Below are 23,468 nucleotides of genomic sequence, written 5' to 3'. Positions count from 1 at the left end.
TGCACTGTAAGTACTGTAAGCACACTAAAATAACACTCATTCCCACTTGAGCTCTATGAACTAAAAAGTCCCTCAGTCAAGATGGAGAATAAAGACACAGCAATGGTAAGCAGAGTCTTTATCGGTTTGAACGAACGTGTGTGTTTGGTATCCACGGAAAAAAATAAATAAATCTCTTGCTTACTTTATTTTACTTTTAAGAGAAGAATGGCTGCAGAGGCATTTGAAGTTGAACCTTGTGTGGTTTTAATTGTGATAAATGTAATTAAAACACGCACAAAAATATACTGTTTTACAAAGAGATTTAGTGAAACTATTACAATATAGTCTATGAATGACTAGTTTTATTTATACTAGTTCCCTCGTACCTCTAATTACATTAGAAAAAAATCATGGCACACTACGAAACAAAAATACACAGGTCAATTATACATAAACATACATAGACATAAAAAGTCTACACACCCCTGTTCAAATGCCAGGTTTTTGTGATGTAGAAAAATGAGCCCAAGATAAATAATTTCAAAAACCTATCTACCATCAATGTGACATATTTTCCCACACGTTTTGATGCATGGTCCGATGAAACCGAGGTTGAACCTTTTGGCCATAATTCTAAAAGTTGTGTTTGGTGCAGCGGCACGGTGAACGACTGGTTAGAGCATCTGCCTCAAAGTTCTGAGAACCGGGGTTCAATCCCCGGCCCCGCCTGTGTGGCGTTTGTATGTTCTCTCCGTGCCTGCGTGGGTTTTTTCCGGGCACTCCGGTTTCTTCCCACATCCCAAAAACATGCATGGTAGGTTGATTGGAGACTCTAAATTGCCCCTAGGTGTGAATGTGAGTGCGAATGGTTGTTTGTTTGTATGTGCCCTGCGATTGGCTGGCAACCAGTTCAGGGTGTACCCCGCCTCCTGCCCGATGATAGCTGCGATAGGCTCCAGCACGCCCGCGACCCTAGTGAGGATAAGCGGCTCGGAAAATGGATGGATGGATGGATATTTAATCAGCTTTGATAATCTAACACTGGGATCTTTTTCGTTTCTAGGCTTTGATTCGATATTTTTGCAATGAAAAATACTTCAATCATGTTGCGAATGCCACAGCAACTGCACAGAAGACATTTCGAAATGAGCCTGTCTTCAGTGTCTTCCGTGCATATGGCATTTTAATGCTAGGTGAGAAGGACGTGATCAAATGAAAGAATACTATCTTGTTGGAATTTCTCTTTCTCATTTGTACAACAATTTCATCATTCAATCACAGGTCAAGTTCAACAAGCTGCAGCCGAGTTGGACGCGATAAAGGATAGATCAGATGTGTCACTCTGCTCTCTAATGGCACTCGTCTACGCTGAGAAAAAAAAGACGACGCCAGGTAAGCCAACAAATTCGATTATTTGTAACAAATTTAACTCAGTGTTATCTTAATGCTTGTCTTTGTAATCACAGACAGGGATGTTATTCGCGAGCTTGAAACTAAAATCAGAGAGGATCGCAAAAGTACATCTCCCCAGGGTCTGTACTTTGCTGGGATGTTTCTTTGGCTATTGGGACGGAATGATAAAGCGAGGGAATACATAGAGCGAATGATCAAACTCTCCAATGGCTCAAAAGAGGTAAGACAAAGCTACTGTCATTCATTCTTGGTTGTGTGGACATTTGGGGAACTGTTGTTACCTTTACAGGGGATAATCCTGAAAGCATGGATAGATGTGACATGTGGGAAAGACAACTACGCCCGAAAGGCTGGAAAATACTTTGACGAAGGACTGAAGGACGGACCAGATGCTTTTGCTTTGATGGGAAAGGTGAGATTGAAAAGTTAAGGTGAATTCAGTTTTCTCAAACATTGTTAAACTGTTATGATTTGTCACATTTGCTCCTCCTCATATTCACTGAACACCAATATAGAAGCATCACTTGTTTTCACACCTATATTTTATGAGCTATACTCAAAAAAGTTAGGACTTTTCTACCTATATAAAAGGCTTTTCCTCTCACATTTTGTGCACAAATCTGTCAAAATGTTAAATTGGATGTTGGATGTCTGCCATACTACCATCGCTACCATCTACCGTGGATGGATTGTCCTCCGTAAAGGAGATGTGATCTCTATCACAATTTTAAACAGATTTGTGAGCAATATTTTAGAGAAATAGGCCTTCATAGTCAAAGTCTTAGATCTTTGAGTTCAGGTGATGAAAAATATGGGCGAAAACTAAAGTGTTGGCATTTATAACCTTGTTCAGTATAATAATTAAGGTGCTAGCTAAGAACAATGTAGAATAACGTATGTTATTAAAAAAGTACTGTACAAGGGAATCTCTACAGTAAAGCACATTTGTGAGACATTAGTGGAACCAATATTTGTTGTAATTTCAAACTATTTGAACTTGAACATATATATTTTGTAAGCGTATTTATGAAGTCAGTACTATAATATATTGTTGCGTTTATTCAGGCTCTTATTTTTGGTTTGTCTGTCCTAGGCACAATACTTTGAATATTGTCAAAATTACTCTGGAGCATTAGATGTGGTTAACAAGGTCATTGCCAGTTTCCCTGGGTTTTTGCCTCCTCTTATTAAGAAGATGACACTTTTTTTAAACCTCCAAGACTGGGAGCAAACCACAGAGACAGCAATCAGGTAAGCAGTGAGATGGTTTCTGCCATGCGATTCTCCAAAGTTACAATTTCTTCATTGCAAAAGCACATTGGATTGCAATGACTACGAAGAGTAAAAAAAACATCAGTTGTCATCACTAGTCTGCCTTTACAAATGCTATCCAATTTGAGTGTAAATGAACCATTTCACAACTGCCATTTCAGGGTTCTACAAATGGATACAAATAACCTGGATGCTCTACATATGCTAACTCTGCATTCATTATGTATCAATGGAGATATAACTGAGGTACACAACCAAAGACAACTTTGAACTATTAGAGTAGTAAACCAATAATAAACTAACTTATTTGTTTAAACTGTCTCTCTCTCTCATGTGGCAGTCAACAAAGCATCTTTTCAACCTCATAAAAAGTCTGGACGTCCAGGAACCACACAACCCCGAACTTGCTTACAGGATGTCTCTCGCATTCAGTCGAGTTGTAAGACAAAATTCTTCCCGTCTATTTCTGCCACAGTTTTATCTTGTATGGAATGGTAGCATTTTCCGCATTGATTCCTCCTAGTGCGGACGGAATGCGATGGTGCTTGAGCAGGTGTTCAGAATGGTGGAAAAAGCCTTCTATGTGACACAAGAAAGCTCAGATTTAGCAGCAGAGTTGGGCTACCTTATGGTTCTTCAGGGTAAAATGAAGGAGGCGATGAAGTGGTATAAGACAGCCATGACTTTGGATGAGATGAGCCTCACTGCACTCACTGGTAAATTGCAAAGTGTACGTGAACCCTTGTCAAGGTTAGGGTGTATGATTCTTTTACTGAACAGGTATAATTTGGTGCCAGCTGATAGAGGGCTGCCTAGAAGAAGCTGAGAAAGATCTGGAATTTCTGACAGAAATTCAACAAACCGCTGGAAAATCAGGGGTAAAGTTTATGCAATTTCCTTACTTGTGTTATGTATCTTTTGCATATATGAGGTGTGTCAGAAAGGTTCCGGGACTGGCGTCACAAAAGAGATATTTCATCCCCAAACTGCAAGTTTTCCCCTTCATTGTGGGCCAGACGATCAACCAGCACATCTACAAAAGAGATCCAGCGGCGTTAGCTTCGATTGCGAGAGTTGTGGTAGGACAGCTCATGGCCGTGTCACCATGACAGCGCGCTTGGTCACAATGCCCTGAGCATCTGACAATCCTCAACCGACCTGGACCCGTGCGATTTTTGTCCTCTTTCCCAATCTCAAAGGGATCACCAAGGGGACCTGCTTTGAACATGTGGACGACATCAACATGGTTGTGACGACGGCTCACGGAGGATCCCAGAAGAATCCTTCAAGGAATGTATAAGCCTGTGGAAGAAAAGCCTGGGAAAGTGTGTTTGTCTCCAGGGGAATTACTTCAAAGGGGAAACTTGTAGTTTGGTTTTGAAAATCTTTTGTGATATCTTTTCTGATACCAGTCCTAAACCTTTCTGACACACCATGTACTGGACATATTAAAAAGATCAGGTATCAATCTGAATAATTTGTCAAGATCTCTGTTTCTGTTCCTGCAGTTGTTTTGTCTTATCCTCTGTTCTCAGTGGGATATTTTACATTTTGGGATCTACTTTGTTCAAAACACCTTCTCTTTTTTTAAGTATTTGTTGCATCTCATTAGGAAATCCTCTACCTGCTCGCGCTTGTGGCAATTAAAAAGTGCCACCCCCAAGAAGAGGTAACCGAGCTCCTTAAGGAAGCAGTGGAAACCCACTTCTCTACTATCCAGGGTCTCCCTTTGGGTGTGGAGTTCTTTCAGAAGCTGAACCCTGACTTTCTCTTACAGATTGTCAAGGAGTATCTTTCTATGTGCCCTACTAAGGTACAGTTTATGTTTCTACCTTAAAGCCGTCTTTTTAAATAATTTTGGCTGTTTTTGATTCAGCCTTCAACTCAGGGCCAGTCTCCTGTTCCTCAGCTGAGGCACTGTGCTACCTTGTTGGAAACAGTGGTCAAGATTGCACCAGGCCTCCTTCAAGCGGTCTTCCTGCAAGCCAAAGTCAGGTATCAGTCGGGTGAGGACTGCATTCTAAATGTGCTGGCTGCTTCTCTACTAATTATTAGTAACTAGGCGTACTGCACGTCTGTGATCATTCAGGTGATGTTGATGCTGCTCAGCGCAGTCTACAACATTGCCTTGAACAGTGTCCTTCTCATACGGAGGCTCATCTCCTTATGGCACAGATCCATTTGTTGCGTGGTAATTTCACTTCGTGTTTCCAGTCGCTTGAACTCTGCCTCAGCCATAACTTTGAGGTAAGAGCATCAATTAAATACCATGGGTGGTCAAGGTTCTGGGGTTAAACGTTTTATTTAGTTTGTCACAGTAAAAGACAAAATGATTACCATTTTTTAATTAAAAAGAATTTCAACATATTTTCATACCCTTAGTTAAGTCCACTACGTCCATTCCAGATTCGAGAACATCCGTTGTACCTCCTGATCAAGGCTCAAGCAAAGAAGAAAATGGGGGAGCTGACTGAAGCGATTCAGATTTTGCAAATGGCAATGAGTCTTCCTGGGGTCTGCAGGACTGGATCATCAGCTAAATCCAAAAACCAAAAGATCGAACTGAATTCTGCTGACTGTGTCTCCGTCTTCTTGGAGTTAGCTGAGGCTTTGCGGCTCAGTGATAAACAGGTGCAAACAAGACTTGTACACAACATAGTTCAGTGTTTTAATCTATTTAAATTGTGTTTGGGAAATGGGAAATATTTGTTTGGTTTACATTGTTTATATACTCAAATATATATGTCTTATTATTGCAGCAAGAAGCAGCCAAGGTAATGCAGGATGCCATCAATAAATTCTCAGGCACTCCAGAGGAGCTTCGAGTCACCATCGCCAATGTAGATCTAGCACTGTTACATGGTGACACAGAGTTGGCACTGAATATGCTCAGAAACATTACGCATGAGCAGCCCTACTACATTCAAGCCAAGGAGAAAATGGCAGACATTTACTTAAACCACAAAAAGGATAAGCGTCTGTATGTAAGCTGTTACAGGTGAGAATCTCACCTGACAGCATCTCGATATGTCAGTTGCTGACTATGCATTGTTAGTTTCTCAACTGTACACAAATACAATCACTGACCTGTTGAAACAAAACATAAAATTGGAACACACCTGTAAATGCATTAATTATAGCATACAACCCATTCCTACAGAAAGACGATAACATCTCTTGAATTGAATGTGCTATGTTGGTCTGTTCTTTAGGGAAATAGTGGACAAGCTACCCACTCCTCACGCATACGTCTTACTCGGGGAAGCTTACATGCACATTTTAGAGGTAGGTGGCAAACACAGCTGGTGTGCATGTGTTTATATACAGCATTTCACAGTCACTTATTTGCACAATTACCTGGTTATATAAAAAGCTCAAGCCCTTGTGTACTTAAAATGTGTACATGTAGCATTTGAAATTGTTGTTGGCTAAACTTGAGCAGTAATGAAAGAGTTCACTTTTGTGGAGTGACTATTTCTACTGCCAGATAAGCATATAAAACTATCACTCGTCACTATCGATATCCATAATGCATAAACAACCCATATTTTGTGCATGTACATCTATTGTGTTTCTTTGGGCACATCACCATCATTTCCCGCAGCGCATATCCTCCCTAGGGTCGCGGGCGTGATTCACACTCACATTCACACCTACGGGCAATTTAGAGTCTTCAACTAAGCTACCAGGCATGTTTTTGGGATGTGGGAGGAAACCGTGGTACCCGGAGAAAACCCACGCAGGCACGGGGAGAACATGCAAATTCCACACAGGCGAGGCCAGATTGAAACGGCGGTCCTCAGAACTGTTAAGCAGATGTGCTAACCAGTCGGCCACCACATAACATTTTGGAAAAATTAAATGGGAAAATGCCTATAAATTGTTTAAAACAGAGCAACAAAATGTCCTGCCACCACGGGCGAGTCTAGGTCAAGTACTTTGAGTGGGCTGAGCCCATGACCTAATTTTGGAAAGTACCCTTCTGAAATTTGATCAAACTTTTTAGGCCTTGAAAAAGACCATTAAGTGGATGATGATAATAATAATGATAATAATATGCACATGGTGACACAGAGTTGTGAATGATATCTACTGTATTTATCTATTTATTCAATCCATTATAAAAGTCTGGTTTATTGTCAGAAAAGCATAGACCTTTTGTTACAGTATGCATACAATATGAGAATTTCATCTCAGAGGAAAGGAATATTAAAAACATTTTGGCTAGTCTCTAGCTCTATTAAAGAAAAAAATACGTTGATTATAAGGTCACCTTTTGATTTGCGTAATAGACAACACTGTTGGAAATATATACAGAATAACAACTACACAAAAAACAAAGGAAGACAAACTAATTATCATGCAGTCATGTATTTTTTCTTAGAGGCCCTCACCTGCACCTGACTGACTTCTTTTAAAAATATAGCATATGTCCATCTATTGAAAGGTAGGCAATTAAAAACAGTGTTTCGTAAGGTGTCCTGTCGTAAACTAGCATTTAACTAGATTTAGCACATGTAGTTATGACAAGGAAAGCGACCTGATACTGCCAGCGTTTTCTTAGACTGAAAGAAAAAAACACCCACACTGCAAAACCTCAAAATCTTAAAAAAAATAAGACTTATCACCTTGTTTTAGACAATTTTCACTTGTTTCAAGCAAAAATATATATTTTTTATTTTTATGTGATGCGCCCAATTTTTATTATTTTTGACAAGAAATAAAATATTCTTGGTAAGAGTTTTTGCAGGGCATTTTCTTCCCCATACTCTTAAATAAATAAATAAACAAAGCAAAACAAAACAAAAAGCCAGCACATAACATAGAGAGCAATTTAAAAAGATGCATGAAGCATCGCTGTGTGGATTAGAGATAGATTGTGTCAGGGTTGTACATCAAGTATTACCTGGTGATTAACGTTAACATCTTGAAATGTGTGTAGCAGTTCTGACAATAGATATGAAGACTTATACGCCCGCCAGCGCGCTGTCGCAGCCAGGCTGACCGACGTGCCTACGTGGCGGCCATGTTCGGAGGGTCGATGTTCCCTTCAAAGACAATGTATGGACATTGAAATTAAGTCATAACTTGCTCATTTGTCAACAGATTTTCACGAGGTTTACTTTTTTTTTCATTGCCAAAGCATGTTCCATGTTCTAAAAAAGGAACTAAAATATGTATTTTTTAAAATTAATTTGAGGACGAAATCATAGGGTTGGCTAAAACAGGTTTTTGGGTGGGCTCAAGCCCACCTAAAATAGGACTGGTCTCGCCACTGTCTGTCACTAATCTTACAAAAACCTGTACTCTCAGCCAGAGAAAGCCATTGAGGTCTATGAGCATGCTCTGGAGAAAACCCCAGAAGATGGAGCTCTAGTCAGCAAGTTTGGCAAGTTTCTGGTCAAGACTCATTACTTTGACGAGGTTTGTACTTGCATTATGCGTTTTTATATTTGTATTTTTAAATTCAAAATTAGGATTCACACTCAGCGAGAACAAAGTGGTGACACACACATCTTTTACACAGGCATTACATTACTACGAAGCTGCACTGAAGACCGGACAACAGAACTTGCGCTATGACCTGGCCGAGTTGTTAATGAAGATGAAGCAGTACGAGCGCTGTGAGAGTGTGCTGCATGATGCTCTCTCCCAAAAGCCAGGTACTTTGCAGTACTTACATCGTCCTTACACAGCCAATGCAGTGAAAACATCACAATGAACCGATTTGTGCTGTGGAAAATTGTCCACAACCCTTCCAGCGAGGTCCTCAAATTCAAATTTTACATTGTCGTGAAAAGGTCTTATCATCACTGTCCAATGAAAACAATCTATTTTCTTCCTGTTTTTCGATGAAAGCACAAACTTCGGAATTGTTGCTTCATTGAACAAACAATGTGTGTGAGAAATTCCTATAATCTTAAAAAAGAAAGATTTGTAATGTTGAATAAATGTTGCCTCTTACATGACCAAACAGAACCGTTTTTTGTTTTGTTTTGTTTCGTTTGTTTCTTATCTTTTCCATTGGCCATTCTAGTGAATGGACTATGTGCACTGTCAGATGATTGCCGTTATCTGATGCTGTTGGCAAAGGTCCAAAATAGGGTTGACAAAGCTGAAGAAGCCTTAACATCCCTACAAAGGGTGAGTCATTTTTAATATTCTATCGGTTACTTTCTTGTATCCAATGTTTTATCTATGAATGCGATGTATACTTGTTTTACATTTGATTCTATTTCAGGCTACATTTACACTATGTTCCCGGTGCCATGGTAGCACGGTTTCTGTCACGATCCTGTTATGTTGCCACCCTATGCTGGTTGTTTCCCTTGTGTTGCAGTTTCCTTGGAGTGTATTGGTGGGTGTAGTCTCCTGTGTCACACCTGCTGGCAATCTTCATCAGCAGGGCATTGAACACAGAAGAGATGGGGAGGAAGATGCTGAGTAATTTTTTGCTAGGTGCCATTGCCTCAGCTGTTGATACTCTCGTGCTTGTTTCCTGCGTTCTCCTGTTTCTGCCAGTAGTTACTCTTCGTCTGCTGTGTTACCACTAAGTACTACTGTGATTTTCTGCTGCTTGTTTCATAGCCTCGCATAGGATTTTTTTGGTTAGCATTTTGACTATAAACTGGATGTCTTCCTCCCGTGGCTCTCTGTCCACCTTTTTTGTAGTTGTTAGTAGTTGTTGGTATTTTCACGTCGAGCTTTTGTTTACTAGTATATATTCACGCTTGTGCGGTCCTTTTGTTCGATAGACTCTGTAAAACCTGTACCTTGTTTAGTTTCCACTGGACTTTGCCACAAGCGTTTTTGCACACACTGACTCTTTCAGGCCACAATGGACAAAAATGAATTGTTTTGAAACAAGGCAGGGAGATGGGATGGGCAAACACTACAGGCCGTGATTGCTGTGGATGTTCGATTAGTTTTTGTTAAAATGTGATGTGAGGAACTCCATCAGAACCTTATGTGCCGGGAGGGTGGTAAACCGCGGGCTGAACCAATGCACGCCTTGTAGCCTCCGGGACTCAGCAGCCCCCTTCCTCCCTCGGCCCATCACAGACACCGTGATAGATCGTGATAAAACTTAGCAACACTTGAATACGGAGAAAAAAGGGCCCAAATCCCACAGTGCACTCCGCTTCGAGTAAACGGCTCATGTGGCCGCTGGGAACATAGTGTAAACACCTTTATGGAGGTGAATGAGTTGTTTGAGGATGATCCATGAACTGGACACATTAGACAGATACCTCTCAACCCTTTACTAAAACTAGCAGTTGAGGCCTGTAAATGGCTGTAAAACATTGATTAAAGCCTATTAGAATGTACTAGCCACTCATGATTTAACTGTGCCTTTGTGTGATTTTGCTGCCATCTTGTGACTGTACTGTATAGTGATGCTTACATGGTCAACGATGTTTACACCTTTGAGAATGTCTATTCCCTGTTGACCTCCATTCTATTGTTATTGCTGTCACTGATGAATGGCAATGTTGCCAGGCGCGGGACATACAGGCCAGAGTGCTGAAGCGGGTGCAATTGGAGCAGCCCGATAGCTTCGACTTCCAGAAGCAGCTGGCTGCCAAGATCTGCACTGAGATCGCTCAACACTATACGAGCCAGAGGGTTTACGACAGAGCAATCGAGTCCTACAAAGAAGCTCTTGTGCATTGTGAGACAGATCACAAGGTTCGTACTACTGAATCAAAACATCTCGTGTCCTCCCTGTTTCAGCTATAATTGACTACCCTGAGCAACTTTTAGAATCTCATACGTACATGTATTAACCCTTTTGTGGATTGTTGCATTTGGGAAGAGGGTAGGATTTATATCCTTCATAAAACTGATGAAACATAGAATTCTAGGTGATGCTGGAGTTGGCACAGATATTCCTCACGCTAGATGACGTTGATGCATGCCAGGAACAATGTAGTGTCATCTTGAAGAATGGCCAGTTTAATAAGGATGCAACTCTGGTGTGTTCGTCTTCTGTCTTCTACCTCTCTGACCATAATCCGCTTGAAACAGATCAGTAGAACCTATTTCAACATTTGCTTTTGTTTAGATGATGGCTGATCTTATGGTGAGGAAACAAGATGATGAACAAGCAGATTTCCTTTGTCAGCAACTCTTGGAGAGCAAGCCAGGTGCAAAAACATCATATTTCTGAGAATGCAGAGAAAGTGTATGATAACTTCAGTTAGCTGTGGTGAATAAGCCTCACTGAATGTATATCAATTTGAACCTTTATTCTTTGAAGACAACTTCTCAATCGTGTCGCGTCTCATTGATTTGCTGAGGAAGGCAGGAAAGTTGGAAGACATGCCCAGATTTTTTGAGAGGGTAGACCAACAATCCACCTTGATTAAATTTGACCCTGGTTTTAACTACTGCAAAGGACTTTATCTTTGGTGAGTCAGATGTCTCTTGAGATTATAAGTGGCATCTGTTTTGCATGTTGTATGACTAAATTTGTGCTTGTTGCTCAGGTACACAGGAGAACCTAATGCAGCTCTGCGTCACTTCAACCAGGCCAGAAAAGACACCAAGTGGGGTCAGAATGCTGTCCATAAGATGACTGAAATCTACCTAAATCTCAACAATGACTTTATGGGAGTCGAATTATGTAACTTAGATTTTAGAACTGGGTAAGTGTGTTACGGTATCAGTAACACAAGGATCATGAAAAAGTATCAGTAACACAAGGAACATAGGTTGGACGTTATGCATGGGTTATCACGGACGGTCCACATCTCTCATCAGGAACTCTACAGAGATGCAGGAGATGGAGAGGGTTGCTGTCACAACAGCACATCAGCTTTTGAAGGAGATAAAGCCAGAAACACCTGGAGGACACTTAAAGCGCCGTATCTTGGAGAACTACTGCTTACTGGCCACAAAACAGAGGGTCAATATAGAGAAAGCCCTCTCTATTTTCAAAGAGATCGCAACTAATGTGGTAAGCAAACTGACAATTGTTATGTTGTTCTCAATTTACTGTACGGACTTAAGAAAAGCAGGAGAAGGAATGGGCGATGTTGCTATCTTGATCCTGTGTAATCAGGATGTTGTGTTTTATTCTAGCAAGATTACCTGCCAGCACTGTTGGGCATTGCAATGGCTTTCATGATGTTGAAACAAACCCCTCAAGCCAGGAACCAACTAAAGCATATAGCAAAGATGACCTGGAATATTGTTGACGCCGACGAGTTTGAGAAGAGTTGGCTGCTCCTGGCGAACATCTACATCCATTCAGGGAAGTATGACTTAGCAGATGACCTCCTAATGAGATGCCTCAACCATAACAAGGTCAGGTAATGCTTTAATGCTGTATGCGTTTCACAGCCACACGTTGCACTAAACCCGTTTTTAGACATTCATTTATAATTTTATAACTTAATACTAATGAACCACGGAACAACCTTGGATAATGAATGCATACTTTATTCTCACTGAACTGATCTGATACATCTGTGCAGGTCAAAATAGGGCAATAGCTAAATTTGCCAGTAAAATATGAATCCCGTGAATTTCAATGTAAAATATCACTTCAATGATTTGACATACATGGTGAATTTTGTAGAAACATCTTTTTTTTTTACCATGCTACCCATTGATAGACATAGCCATTATTAAGTTCAGAAATATGTCCAAGTTCTGACACGGCTGTTATGCGCAAGTTCTCTCAAACATTACAAACATATTTCATGATGACTAAAAGATCGACTTCTATTCGGGTGCTGACGTCATTTGCAGTGAATATATTTGGAGATGTCACAGGAGAAGCACAATATGATGATTCTAATTTAACATTTTCTCTGCAGTCATGCTGTAAATCTTATGAGTATCGGGGTTTCATAATGGAAAAAGAGCAGGCATTTCGTGATGCAGCATTCAACTATAAACTGGCTTGGAAATATGGAAATCAACTCAACCCAATCATTGGTAGGCCTACGTAGATCATTTATGTCCAAGTCTGTCCAAAAATAAATGATGTCATAATATGTTTCCAATTTATGTTCAAGTATGTCCAAAGGTAAATGAACTGATAATATAATGTGTCATTACAGGATACAAACTTGCCTTAAACTACTTAAAAGCAAAACAGAATTTTGATGCCATAGATGTGTGCCATAAGGTGAGATAGCGTAGAAAATCCTTCTTTCTGTGAGTGTGTGTTTTAATTTTTGGATTCTCACGTTTTCATTTGCTTTCTTTGCGTCTGTCTACAGGTGCTTGCTACTCATCCCAATTTTTCAAAAATTAGAAAGGACATCTTGGACAAAGCTTGTGCTGCCTTGAGGGTATAGGAGTTTGACTGCTGGGTTTTGGGAGAAGTATTTCTTTTGGAATTCAACTTAGTTACTGCACAGTATTTGTTGAGTCCCAAACATCATGCAATACTTCGGATCAATATTTAAAGTAAGTTGTACCCCTCTCTGATTGATCATTTCCAATATCACATTACTGTAAATTGGTTGCATGGTAATGTAGTGTTTCTGTAGTCATACTTGTCAAATAAAAAAACAGTAATCTGACTCAATAAATAGTTGAGTGGTCGGTGCATGTTAGCTTGCTAATATTAGCTTAACATGCTCCTGAAAGTGCTAACCGTGTAATAAGTTGCCTGTAACGTAAATGGCCCTCCTTGGTCGTGCCCACAATAATACATACCACACAATATTACACTATCACCATTCACAAGATGAAGCTAAGGTATTACTTTATTTACTTTATGAGGTATTAGTTAGTACTCACTAATCTTGCTTCAGATGTTTTTGACATGCCGACAAAATAAATGTAATTGGCCCTGTGTTACCTTACGATACTATTACTTACTTAATTGTTAGTGATCGTGAACAGGATTCTTTTTTTAAGGCTATGTTCCTTCATGGTTTAAAAAATATATTTTCCCATTCTTTTTTAATTGACTCAACCGCAGTATTGAGCTGTGTAAATGGCTAGTTTTTCTCTCGTACCTTGTGTGGTGTATACATGTTAAAGTCTCTGTAAAGTGAAAATACATTTCTGTATTTGATAGACATCATAGAATAGTGTTGTTAACAACTCTACCAAATTTAAATGATTAAAGAATTCAAGTTCACGTATAGCAGGGTAGAGGGGACTCATGCTGGACCCAAGTGCGTCACTGGGTGCCATTTTAGCCATGCCGCAAAAATCATGAAAACTTAAATGTTAAAAAATAATGTAACACTATGGGCTCTATTTTTGTCAAGACAAATCTGCGGTGTATCAAGGCTCGCCACGTGTTTGCCAATTTGGCGGACAGGTTTGTGCCAAGCTGGGCGTTCTGGACCAGCGAAAATGTCTCCTGAGAGATTATTATTATTATTAATTTCATCATCATCATCATTATTCTTTAAATCATCTCACTTGCCGGCACAGCTAAGGTGGTTACAATAACGATGAGGGCTGGGGGCCAAGTGCCACTCCATGGCACAGATATTTGTGATTCCACCCCCCCCAAGCCAAATTTACATCTACCGCCCATGGAGGTCTGCTTGCAGTTCTGTATAAAGGCGCTTTGCACACTTCGACCTCCAGGACGAGCAAATCAGTTTCTTCATGGGAAACATTTGTCTGCATCCTCCATGTTGAGACTCAGTGCGCGCCGTTTAAAGGGACTGAGAGGAGCTGCTTTGATTGGACATAATCGAAGTCGGCTGTGTTCACTTCCACTGTGGTGCAGACCTCTTCTAGATACGCCAGCTTGCGCTTGCCTCTGACGTAACCAACAGAGGGTCTAACCTGTCTCAGAGTTTCACCGGTTACGAAAATAGAGCCCTAAATCTCCATAAGTAAGTACTACATTGTTGTCAGTCTTTGCACAAGATTTTAAATATTTAACTACATTGCTGCATGCATGTCATTTAACATCCCCAAATTAATAGGCCGACTCACTGTTCACTTTGCTTTGTTGGAGTTCTGTTGTGTCTCCCCTGTCCTGCTGCTTGTCCAAGCAACCATATGTGTGTGCAACACTTTTTAATGCCGTTAAATATGTCCGTATTTTTGGAGGACACAATGGACACAACTCCTCATGCAAAACGAACAAACAAACTGTCAGCAATTATTGTGAAGAAGAAAAAGTCCCTTGTTTGTGTACTTTTGTTGAGATCGACCAAAACATCGGCCAGTCTTCTGCAGTCTTCCACACCCAGCACGCATTGCGGCATGCAATGCTGAACTTTTTTTCTCTAGTAAGGCCGTTAATCAATAATGTTTGTGTGTTTACGTTACCCGAAGTTCGTTGAATGTGTGTTTTAATTAACTGTCGGCTTTCATTATTTTTGTGCGTTATTAACATGAACTTGACTGTGACCTGTGTGCGATACAGTAAGATCTCGTTGAGGTCCACCCATTGTTAAGCAGAGGTTAGCATTAGCTGGTGTCCCACCTGTCAATCCTCGCTTTTTCTTCCTAGTAATTATGCGATATTTTCTACTTCTTCTCCATCTTGAGGAAGGCGCTGCTTCCTTGAGCTATTCACCAGGGCCACAAAATCACAATGATTGACAGTTTTTTTTTCCTATGGGAGAAGAACCTGTGGAAGTGCTACAAAGTGATGTCTGCCATCTAGTGGTAAACGGTGTTAGTACGACTTCAAACTGATCCATGTATGGCGGAGGAAGCATTTTTATAATGTTACAAAATTAATCAAGGGGCCACACCGAGTGTGGGCACTGTGAGCTACACTAACAAAAATAATGCCATAAAATCAACACAGTCTAAGCCATATGGTAGAAGATAAGTGGATTTTGGACTTTTATTAATTAAAAACTACGTTGGAACAATCCAGTATGAGGCGGCACGGCGGATGATTGGTTAGAGCGTCTGCCTCACAGTTCTGAGGACCTGGGTTCAATCCCCAGCCCCGCCTGTGTGGAGTTTGCATGTTCTCCCCGTGCCTGCATGGGTTTTCCCCGGGCACTCCGGTTTCCTCCCACATCCCAAAAACATGCGTGGTAGGTTAATTGACAACTCTAAATTGCCCGTAGGTGTGAATGTGAGTGCGAATGGTTGCTTGTTTGTATGTGCCCTGCGATTGGCTGGGAACGAGTTCAGGGTGCACCCCGCCTTCTGCCCGATGACAGCTGGGATAGGCTCCAGCACGCCCGCGACCCTAGTGAGGAGAAGCGGCTCAGAAAATGGATGGATGGATGGATAATCCAATATGCCTTAAATCATCATATTGTTACAGTACACAGGTTAAATTAATGTACGTAGCAGGCTTTATATGTAAGTGTTTTTTTTCAATGTAATCTAAAGTAAAGAGCAAACTGTGATGTTTGTGCGTTATTACCAGTCAAAGCATCTTTACAATGTTTAACTGTGGAATTATATTTCCATCCAGCCATTATGTAACGTCATGCATTGACTGATAAGCTTTTGGTTTACAGCGTTGATTCAATAGTGGGAGCAGCATGTATCCAGCATGGACGGTACAACTGTTCCAGGAGAGACCTTTCCAGGCCGTGTCAGATATTATTTAGCCACTAACTGTGGCACAAAATCATTAACTCTCTGCAGCACACATCAATGGAAGCGTAAATCACATTGCTGTCGAGGTGAGGCAGCTGTCTGTATCCTGTAGCGCACAATGTAATTCACAGACATGATTCAATCTTGTCGCAAGCCTTTCAAGAGAAGTATATATTGTCAATCATATAAGCAAATTAGCATTAACTGTGGAGAGAGAGGTTACATGATTGAGGTGTTGTCCATCGCAAAAAGTAATAAATATTGCATGGACTGCTGCACTTAGAAAGAATGCTTCTGAAAACCTTTTAGAGGAAAGACCGTGGAATATGCATGCCCTGGGTTATACTACCGTAGCATTCTAATGGCCTTCTCCATTGTGGTTTCTATGAGCCATTATTGATCAAGTCATACTTGAGTCCTACTCAGTGATGCAGGCCTTTGCTAATGAATGCTTTCGTTTTTCTTTTTTCAACTTGTCGTATGATTGGCGCAAGACCGTCTTTGCATCCAGGTGCCAATTTCCTCATGATATGTCTGTATTTAAAACTGGAGAAGGGCCTGCTTGTGACTTTTTTTGAGGGAGTGGTTCAATTGAAACTGCAATTTAGTGGTTGAGAGAGAGAGAGCATGTGTGTCACTTGGACATAGGGGAGGTTAGGAGGAACTCACCACAACCTAATCTAATGGAATCGTCTTCCCATTTTAGGCAAATAGAATTAGAGCTCTTATGGGTTGCATTCTCAGATTGCTCTCTGTTTTTTTTTTACTCTGCTTCTCCTTCGATGCTCGTGGCAAGATCCAAAGCCAAATTGACATTCTTTCTCTTAGTTCCAAAATTTCACCATATCGCAGTCCAACACAGGATAGTTGGCACTTGGCAGGTTGCTCCTGAGCTAGTCAGCAAAATCAGTTGTATACTTGTGTGTTATTTACTTCCTGTGGGATGTGGGGGTGTCAAATTTTGTGTGATTACATATTTGGAAGTGCCCTTTAAAAATATAAAATAAAGCGGCTGGGTTCAGCTACTCAGGCAACGATAACAATCCTGTGTGAGACAGGAGAGTTGATACAATCAATAATTGGTTACCATCCTTTCGTTTACTGTACTCAGGGTTTAGCTGTCAAAAGCAGTAAAAAATGATTTTTGACTGTAATCAATATTTTGACTGTTATTAATAATTAATAAAATACTCAACCCATTTATGACCCTAATTGTTTCCGGCAGAAACCACAGAGCACACTCACAAACCAGACTAGAGCTCATTCAAGAGAGATTAGCTGAAACATAATACACATTAGATTCAAGTATGAAAAATATGTCAGAAATGGAAATATTGACTTGTTTTATAGAGCTTATTTCATTAATAAGGGAAATAGTAATTAAGCGCACATGAAAGAAAAAGTAGATTACTGCATGTTACACTTAGCCTTTAAATTAGTTTTATTTTTATGATCAAGTACAATGATTGCTTGAGATACGAGTGACCTGCACTGTAACTGTTTTTTGTTTTTTTTAACAGTTCTTCTACTGTTTTCAACTTTACAGTATGTTACTGTAATTGCTGGTTTCATAAAATTTGTGTTTTACTGTATTTTCTTTCTTTACAGTAAAATACTGGCAACAGGTTTGCCGGCATTTTATTATTTTACAGTTCACTATTTTGTCATGATCTGTGTTTTTGTTTACTTTGTTTTCATTAGGTTTAGTTTGTCTCATGTTTCGTCAAGTTTTCCTGTCACGTTCATGTCTTGTTTGCTTGTTTGGTTTTTGTCTCCACTTGTTCTCGTCAGCCCTCTACTTTGTGTCAACCAATCAGTGCCCTCCAGCCACTCGTGTCTTGTCCAGGTGTTCACCGCCATTCGGCTGATTGTTATTATTATTATTAATTATTCTTTTTTATTATTTTTGCTTTGATTTGCAAGCGCTAATTTGAGATCCAAGCGCTGTATGGTGGCAGTGAACTCAAGTCAACTCCATAATAAGCAGCTGTTAGGCAAATATTGAACAATTCATCAAAAAAGAGGCTTCAAGCTGTTTAATGCCACTCCTAGTTGAAAGTAGCAGTCGAAGAAGTACTATCCTTCTTAGTTTGTGTCTCCATGACCGTATTACAGTATATTCCCTCCTGGTGGCAAAGGTGGGCACACCAGAAGGAGCAGCACAATGAATTGCATTCTAGCAATAATCATCATGATACATAAACTCTTTAAATCTTTATATTCTATGTAATTAAGTTAATACTCATAAAGTACAATATCATAGTGCTATTTTTCCTGTTAAAACCACAAACAGATATTTTTTTGTTTGTTTATTTGGAAGGGCTCGAAGGGGTTAATTGCATTTCCATTCTTTTCAATGGGAACAGATGATTTGAGATACGATTTGAGATAGAAGTGTAGTCACAGAACCAATTGAACTCATATCTCAAGGCACCACTTGTATTTTTTTTTTAAAACAAATGTTCTTTAATATCACTGTCTTCCATTAAAAAAAACATGTATCTCCAAGTGCAAGTTTATTTGTTATCTGAAAAATTTACACACAAAGGTGACTTCATAGATAAAAGAATTTGTGTTGGACGAGAAAACAAAAGTATTAGGCATACTTGAGGTACATGTCATCTTTATTCTTTTGGCTTTTCACTGAAATGGGTTATAGCAGAGTCTTGCATGCAGTATATTTATACACTACAAGCATTATGCATATTAATGATGGGAGATATTAGAGTCTGTTTAATCAAATCCTTTTGTCATCATGATCAAAACAATGTATGTATTGGATGTTTTAATTACATGCAAAACATTCACATTCATGTAATGATGCTCTCATAACATGGAACAGTAGATGTAGTTTGCTATATGGAAACAACCATCCCAATGACAAAAATGCCCCAGTAAAATGTAAACACAAGTAGGAAACTACTTTAAGAGCAAGGTCACATTGAATTTGTGGTGACTTGTCCATGTACAATCACTAAGAACTATTCTTGCATACCTCTAATTTTGATATTAATCATGATAACGATTGCGAGGTAAAACAAAAACAAGTTGAAATGTGTCCTTGAAAAAGTAGTGTTTAGAATGTTTAACTTCTGCTGGCTGTTCGGACTACCTCTATAAAACTGAGCATTTGTTTTATGTCAGAAGTAACCAATATTATGACGAGTCCACAACTTTATACTAATTAAATAATACAGTGGTTGATTATCATCTACAACAACTAAGACATGAAGGAGGACCTGTCTTATGCTTTTGTGTATGAAACACTTTTCAGTAATGACTAGTGACACCGCCGCCCAACTAAGACAATACTGTATTACTGATAATCTGTCTGCCCGGAGTCTATTCTTAGCAATTTCATGATACAAGTTCTATGTAATCAGCATTATGGAAAATGGTACACTGAGTAACACACAGTGACCTGAGATAACCGCAATGATGATGCAACAATAATGAATGTGCAAAGTTTTACTGGCCCAGTGTGACTGATCGGACAGCATGGACTTGTTTTAACATTCGCTTAAGGCAGTGCTTCCCAACCACTGAGATCATCAGGTGTGCCACAGGAAATTATCCAATTTGACTTAGTTGGTCTGAAAATTACTTACTACGAATAATGTATCTTTGTCCATCTTTCTATGGCAGCTACTTATACATACAGGCAGAACAATTAAATGCTCTTCCAGTTGATGACAGAAGGCAATTTTTGTTTAGCAGTTTGTCATGAGATTTTTTCCAGTGTAAAATATGTGCCTTGACTCAATAAATGTTGGGAATCACTGGCTTGAGGTGATGTTTTCTGTTAGCACGGACACTACAGTGTAACATCCAAAGTTAAATGCCAATAGTCGTACAACTTGCAAATGCTAAAGTAAACAGTGTATTATTCACTTCCCATAAAGCTTATATCACAAATGTTACTTAAAAATATACAATTAATACAGAATCTCATTGTATTATATTGTATGGAAATTGTTGACTTGGAAGTCAACCAACATGACAGAATGGATTATCATCAACTTTGGAGGTTCCACTGTATTTATAAAAAAACAGCCATGTCATGATTTGCTTTGCATCACGAAACAAGCAGCTGATGAAAATATGCTCCACACCAAATGCTCTTGCATGCATAATTCTGGGACAAAAAATTGTGAATCCACATTGGCTGTCTGACATTGTCCGTTGGATTTTTCAAGTATTCTAGACACAGCTAGCGTAACAGAAATTCTGTTCCCCCTGAACGAACCACAGATTTCAAAAGTTTGAAAATAAAGTGTGAGAAAAGGCAATCGATGGATTCTACAAGAAGTTACATCACGACAGGGCTTTTAAAATAAGTAGGCAAAACAATAAACCAGTCGGTGATATAGTTATAATCCAAGACACTGTAAAGCAAAGCTAGCTGCAATAAAAAGTAAAGCTTGAACTAGTTTTCGAACACTTGTGAAATGTTGCCCATCCCCTTCAAACAGTCTCGCTCTTAGAAAATGGTTTCACTGCTGAATGAGCCGCTTTACCCTTTTAGGCACCAACCTTTAGGCTCATGAGCGCAAGTCAGTTTGGCATCGATATCCACACTATGAGAAGGAGTCTAATGCCATTGTAAACATTTTGTCATTACATACAATGTATTTGAGGCATCTCCGACATTTTTTATGAATCATGCTCAGTGCCGTCTTTGCCTGTGACATCCAGTTCAGCATTGTCATTTTCAGACGGCTGATAGGTTGAAGGCTCCTTTATATCTAAACCAGAAACTTCATTGAGTTTGTCCTTGACTGGAACTTCTTTGTCAACTGGCTTTTCGTCATTTGGAATCTCATCTTTGGCTTCTTCAAATGTTTTGTCAGGAGCCTGTCTCCTCAAATGCTCTCTGAAAGCTCTCTGGATGATCACGGCTGATGTGTCCTCCTGTCTGCGGCGAAGGGTGGTCGTGATGGGTTCGTATGACATTTTGGAAGGATTGGAAGCCATGAATCTCTCCTCCATTTGCGCCCTTAGCATGTCCATCTCTCCACCCTCGCCAAGAACCCGTTTAGTAAAAGCAAAGAGGATGTCCAGGCAGTGAATGCGTTCGCCACTCACCATGGGAAGATCCATAGAGATTAGTTCGATGCTGTTCGGCTGGGCTATGCGTAATGGTGGGTCCAAAGCATCAGCAAACTCAGACAGCTTGTTGTACTCCATAAACTGGGTTGCACTTGGATCAAACCTTTCCCAAACCTCATAAAACATTTCAAAATCATCCTCACTTAGTGGGTCAGCGCTCTCCTCTGTGGCCACACCAAAGTTTTCCAGGATGACTGCAATGTACATATTTATCACAATAAGGAAGCAGATGATGATGTAGCTCACAAAGAAGGCGATGCCAACAGAAGGAGAACCACAGTCTCCTTTGACAGCGCTGCCAGGATGCTCCATGGTACTGTCACAGTCGTCTTCATATTTGTTGAGAATGGGCGCTAATAGGGCGTCCCACCCAGCTGAGGTGGTGATCTGAAACAGGCAGATCATGCTGTTGCCAAAGGTCTCAAAATTGAAAAGGTCGTCAATGCCTGATTCCTTTTTCACATAAGCAAAGTTTGACATGCCGAAGATGGCATAGATAAACATCACCAAAAAGAGCAAGAGACCAATGTTGAACAAGGCAGGAAGTGACATCATCAAGGCAAACAAGAGGGTCCGGATTCCTTTGGCACTTTTAATAAGGCGGAGCACGCGTCCGATTCGAGCCAGTCGGATGACTCTGAACAAAGTTGGTGACACAAAATATTTCTCAATCAGCTCCGAGAGAGACATACCTAAAGAAGGAAGAAAATATTTGTTAGTCAAGTACAAAATCCTATTCACTAATCAGGATTCACTGGAACGCCCCAGTAAAGGCAAATGAATCGTACCAATAATTGAGAGAACGACGACAATGAAATCGAACACATTCCAACCATTAGTGAAAAAGTACTGGCGGAGTGCGATCATCTTCAACAAACACTCGCCCGTGAAGACGCAAATGAAGACCCCGTTGATCCAGCTGAGAATTCCTTTCTTTTTATCTGACTGGTCATCAGTTTCCACCATCATAGCAACCATGTTAAGCCATATAAGAATCATGATCACAACATCAAATGCTTGCATTGTGGTGATGTCAAATATGTATGCTTGAATCTTGTTCTGAAATGGAAGATGCAAGAATGTAATTAAGGTGATAATGAATACAAAGTTTTAGAATGTAGATTAGATTTTAAAGCTACAAACCGATGGTCTAGGAATAGGTTTTTGTGGCTTCTTTGAGCCCAGCTTTTTCATGGCATTGTAGTATTTCTTCTGTTCCTCAGTCATGAAGATGTCTTGACCTCCAAAGTATAGAGAGGATGCGAGTAATGTTAAATAACTGCAAAGCGACTATTTACTGAGCTAAATAAAAATACCTGATTTCTGTGGAAATATATAAGTCATAAGCCTCATAAGTCAAACATCCCAGCAGACATACAACCCCAATTCCAATGAACTTGGGACGTTGTGTTAAAGATTAATAAAAACAGAATACAATGATTTGCAAATCATGTTCAACCTATATTTAATTGAATACACTACAAAGACAAGATATTTGATGTTCAAACTGATAAACGTTGTTGCTTTTAGCAAATAATAATTAACTTAGAAATTTATGGCTGCAACACGTTGCAAAAAAGCTGGGACAAGGTCATGATTACCACTGTGTTACATCACCTTTTCTTTTAACAACATTCAATAAACGTTTGTGAACTGAGGACACTAATTGTTGAAGCTTTGTTGGTGGAATTCTTGTTCAATTCCTGTTCACCTCTGGGATGTTCCAAACAGGTGTTTGATGAGCATTCCTCAACTTTCTCAGTCTTTTTTGCCACCTGTCCCAGCTTTTTTGGAACGTGTTGCAGCCATAAAATTCCAAGTTAATGATTATTTGCTAAAAACAATAAGGTTTATCAGTTTGAACATTAAATAGCTGGTCTTTGTAGTGTATTCAATTAAATATAGGTCGAAGATAATTTGCAAATCATTGTATTCTCTTTTTATTTATGCTAAAACATTGTCCCAACTTCATTGGAATTGGGGTTGTACTATGTGGAGATTGACCAGAAAAAATACGTCATTCAGCAAAAAATACAGACATCAATTTAGCGTCATGCACCTTCGCATACTGTATATCATGAGTCCTCATAAAATCCAACACTTTATATCTCATCAAGTTGTTGATGTGAACTATGTAATGTTGGCCCACTTCTCTTCAATGGCTCTGCGAAGTTGCTGGATACTGGCAA

The 23,468-nt window shown here is 39.7% G+C and overlaps 2 protein-coding genes across 6 annotated transcripts in view; one reads left to right on the top strand and one right to left on the bottom strand.

The window, feature by feature from the left end:
- Positions 1-6: 6 nt before the first annotated feature.
- LOC133411007 (tetratricopeptide repeat protein 21B-like) lies at positions 7-13,639 on the top strand. 5 transcript variants are annotated; one of them, XM_061692786.1, is made up of 30 exons: positions 7-105; positions 1,046-1,175; positions 1,264-1,374; positions 1,449-1,615; positions 1,685-1,807; positions 2,489-2,646; positions 2,829-2,913; positions 3,008-3,106; positions 3,191-3,383; positions 3,448-3,545; positions 4,280-4,336; positions 4,445-4,480; positions 4,544-4,673; positions 4,757-4,914; positions 5,074-5,298; positions 5,427-5,665; positions 5,880-5,952; positions 7,981-8,091; positions 8,195-8,330; positions 8,705-8,811; positions 10,168-10,356; positions 10,533-10,643; positions 10,733-10,814; positions 10,928-11,078; positions 11,157-11,315; positions 11,431-11,626; positions 11,752-11,976; positions 12,492-12,612; positions 12,738-12,805; positions 12,900-13,639. In XM_061692786.1, exons 1-30 carry the CDS (start codon positions 82-84, stop codon positions 12,975-12,977), a joined length of 3,840 nt encoding a protein of 1,279 aa, XP_061548770.1. In that variant the 5' UTR covers positions 7-81; the 3' UTR covers positions 12,978-13,639. The 5 variants fall into 5 exon arrangements, with proteins under 5 accessions (XP_061548770.1, XP_061548769.1, XP_061548772.1 ...); XM_061692785.1 differs by having other exon boundaries at positions 4,280-4,480; XM_061692788.1 differs by lacking the exon at positions 10,533-10,643 and having other exon boundaries at positions 4,280-4,480.
- A 5,163-nt stretch (positions 13,640-18,802) lies between these two features.
- Positions 18,803-23,468, bottom strand: part of scn1laa (sodium channel, voltage-gated, type I-like, alpha) — a 37,525-nt gene continuing 32,859 nt past the window's right edge. The window contains exons 25-27 of the mRNA XM_061693033.1: positions 22,423-22,527; positions 22,068-22,338; positions 18,803-21,971 (exon numbers count right to left, since the gene is read on the bottom strand). Coding sequence (XP_061549017.1) covers positions 20,824-21,971; positions 22,068-22,338; positions 22,423-22,527 — 1,524 coding nt within the window. The 3' untranslated portion in view covers positions 18,803-20,823. The remainder of the gene's footprint in view (positions 21,972-22,067; positions 22,339-22,422; positions 22,528-23,468) is intronic.

This window comes from Phycodurus eques, chromosome 12 (assembly GCF_024500275.1).
Source record: "Phycodurus eques isolate BA_2022a chromosome 12, UOR_Pequ_1.1, whole genome shotgun sequence".
NCBI classification, from domain to species: domain Eukaryota; kingdom Metazoa; phylum Chordata; class Actinopteri; order Syngnathiformes; family Syngnathidae; genus Phycodurus; species Phycodurus eques.
Note: the sequence above shows the minus strand (reverse complement) of the source record. Positions and strands in the feature narration are given on the sequence as shown.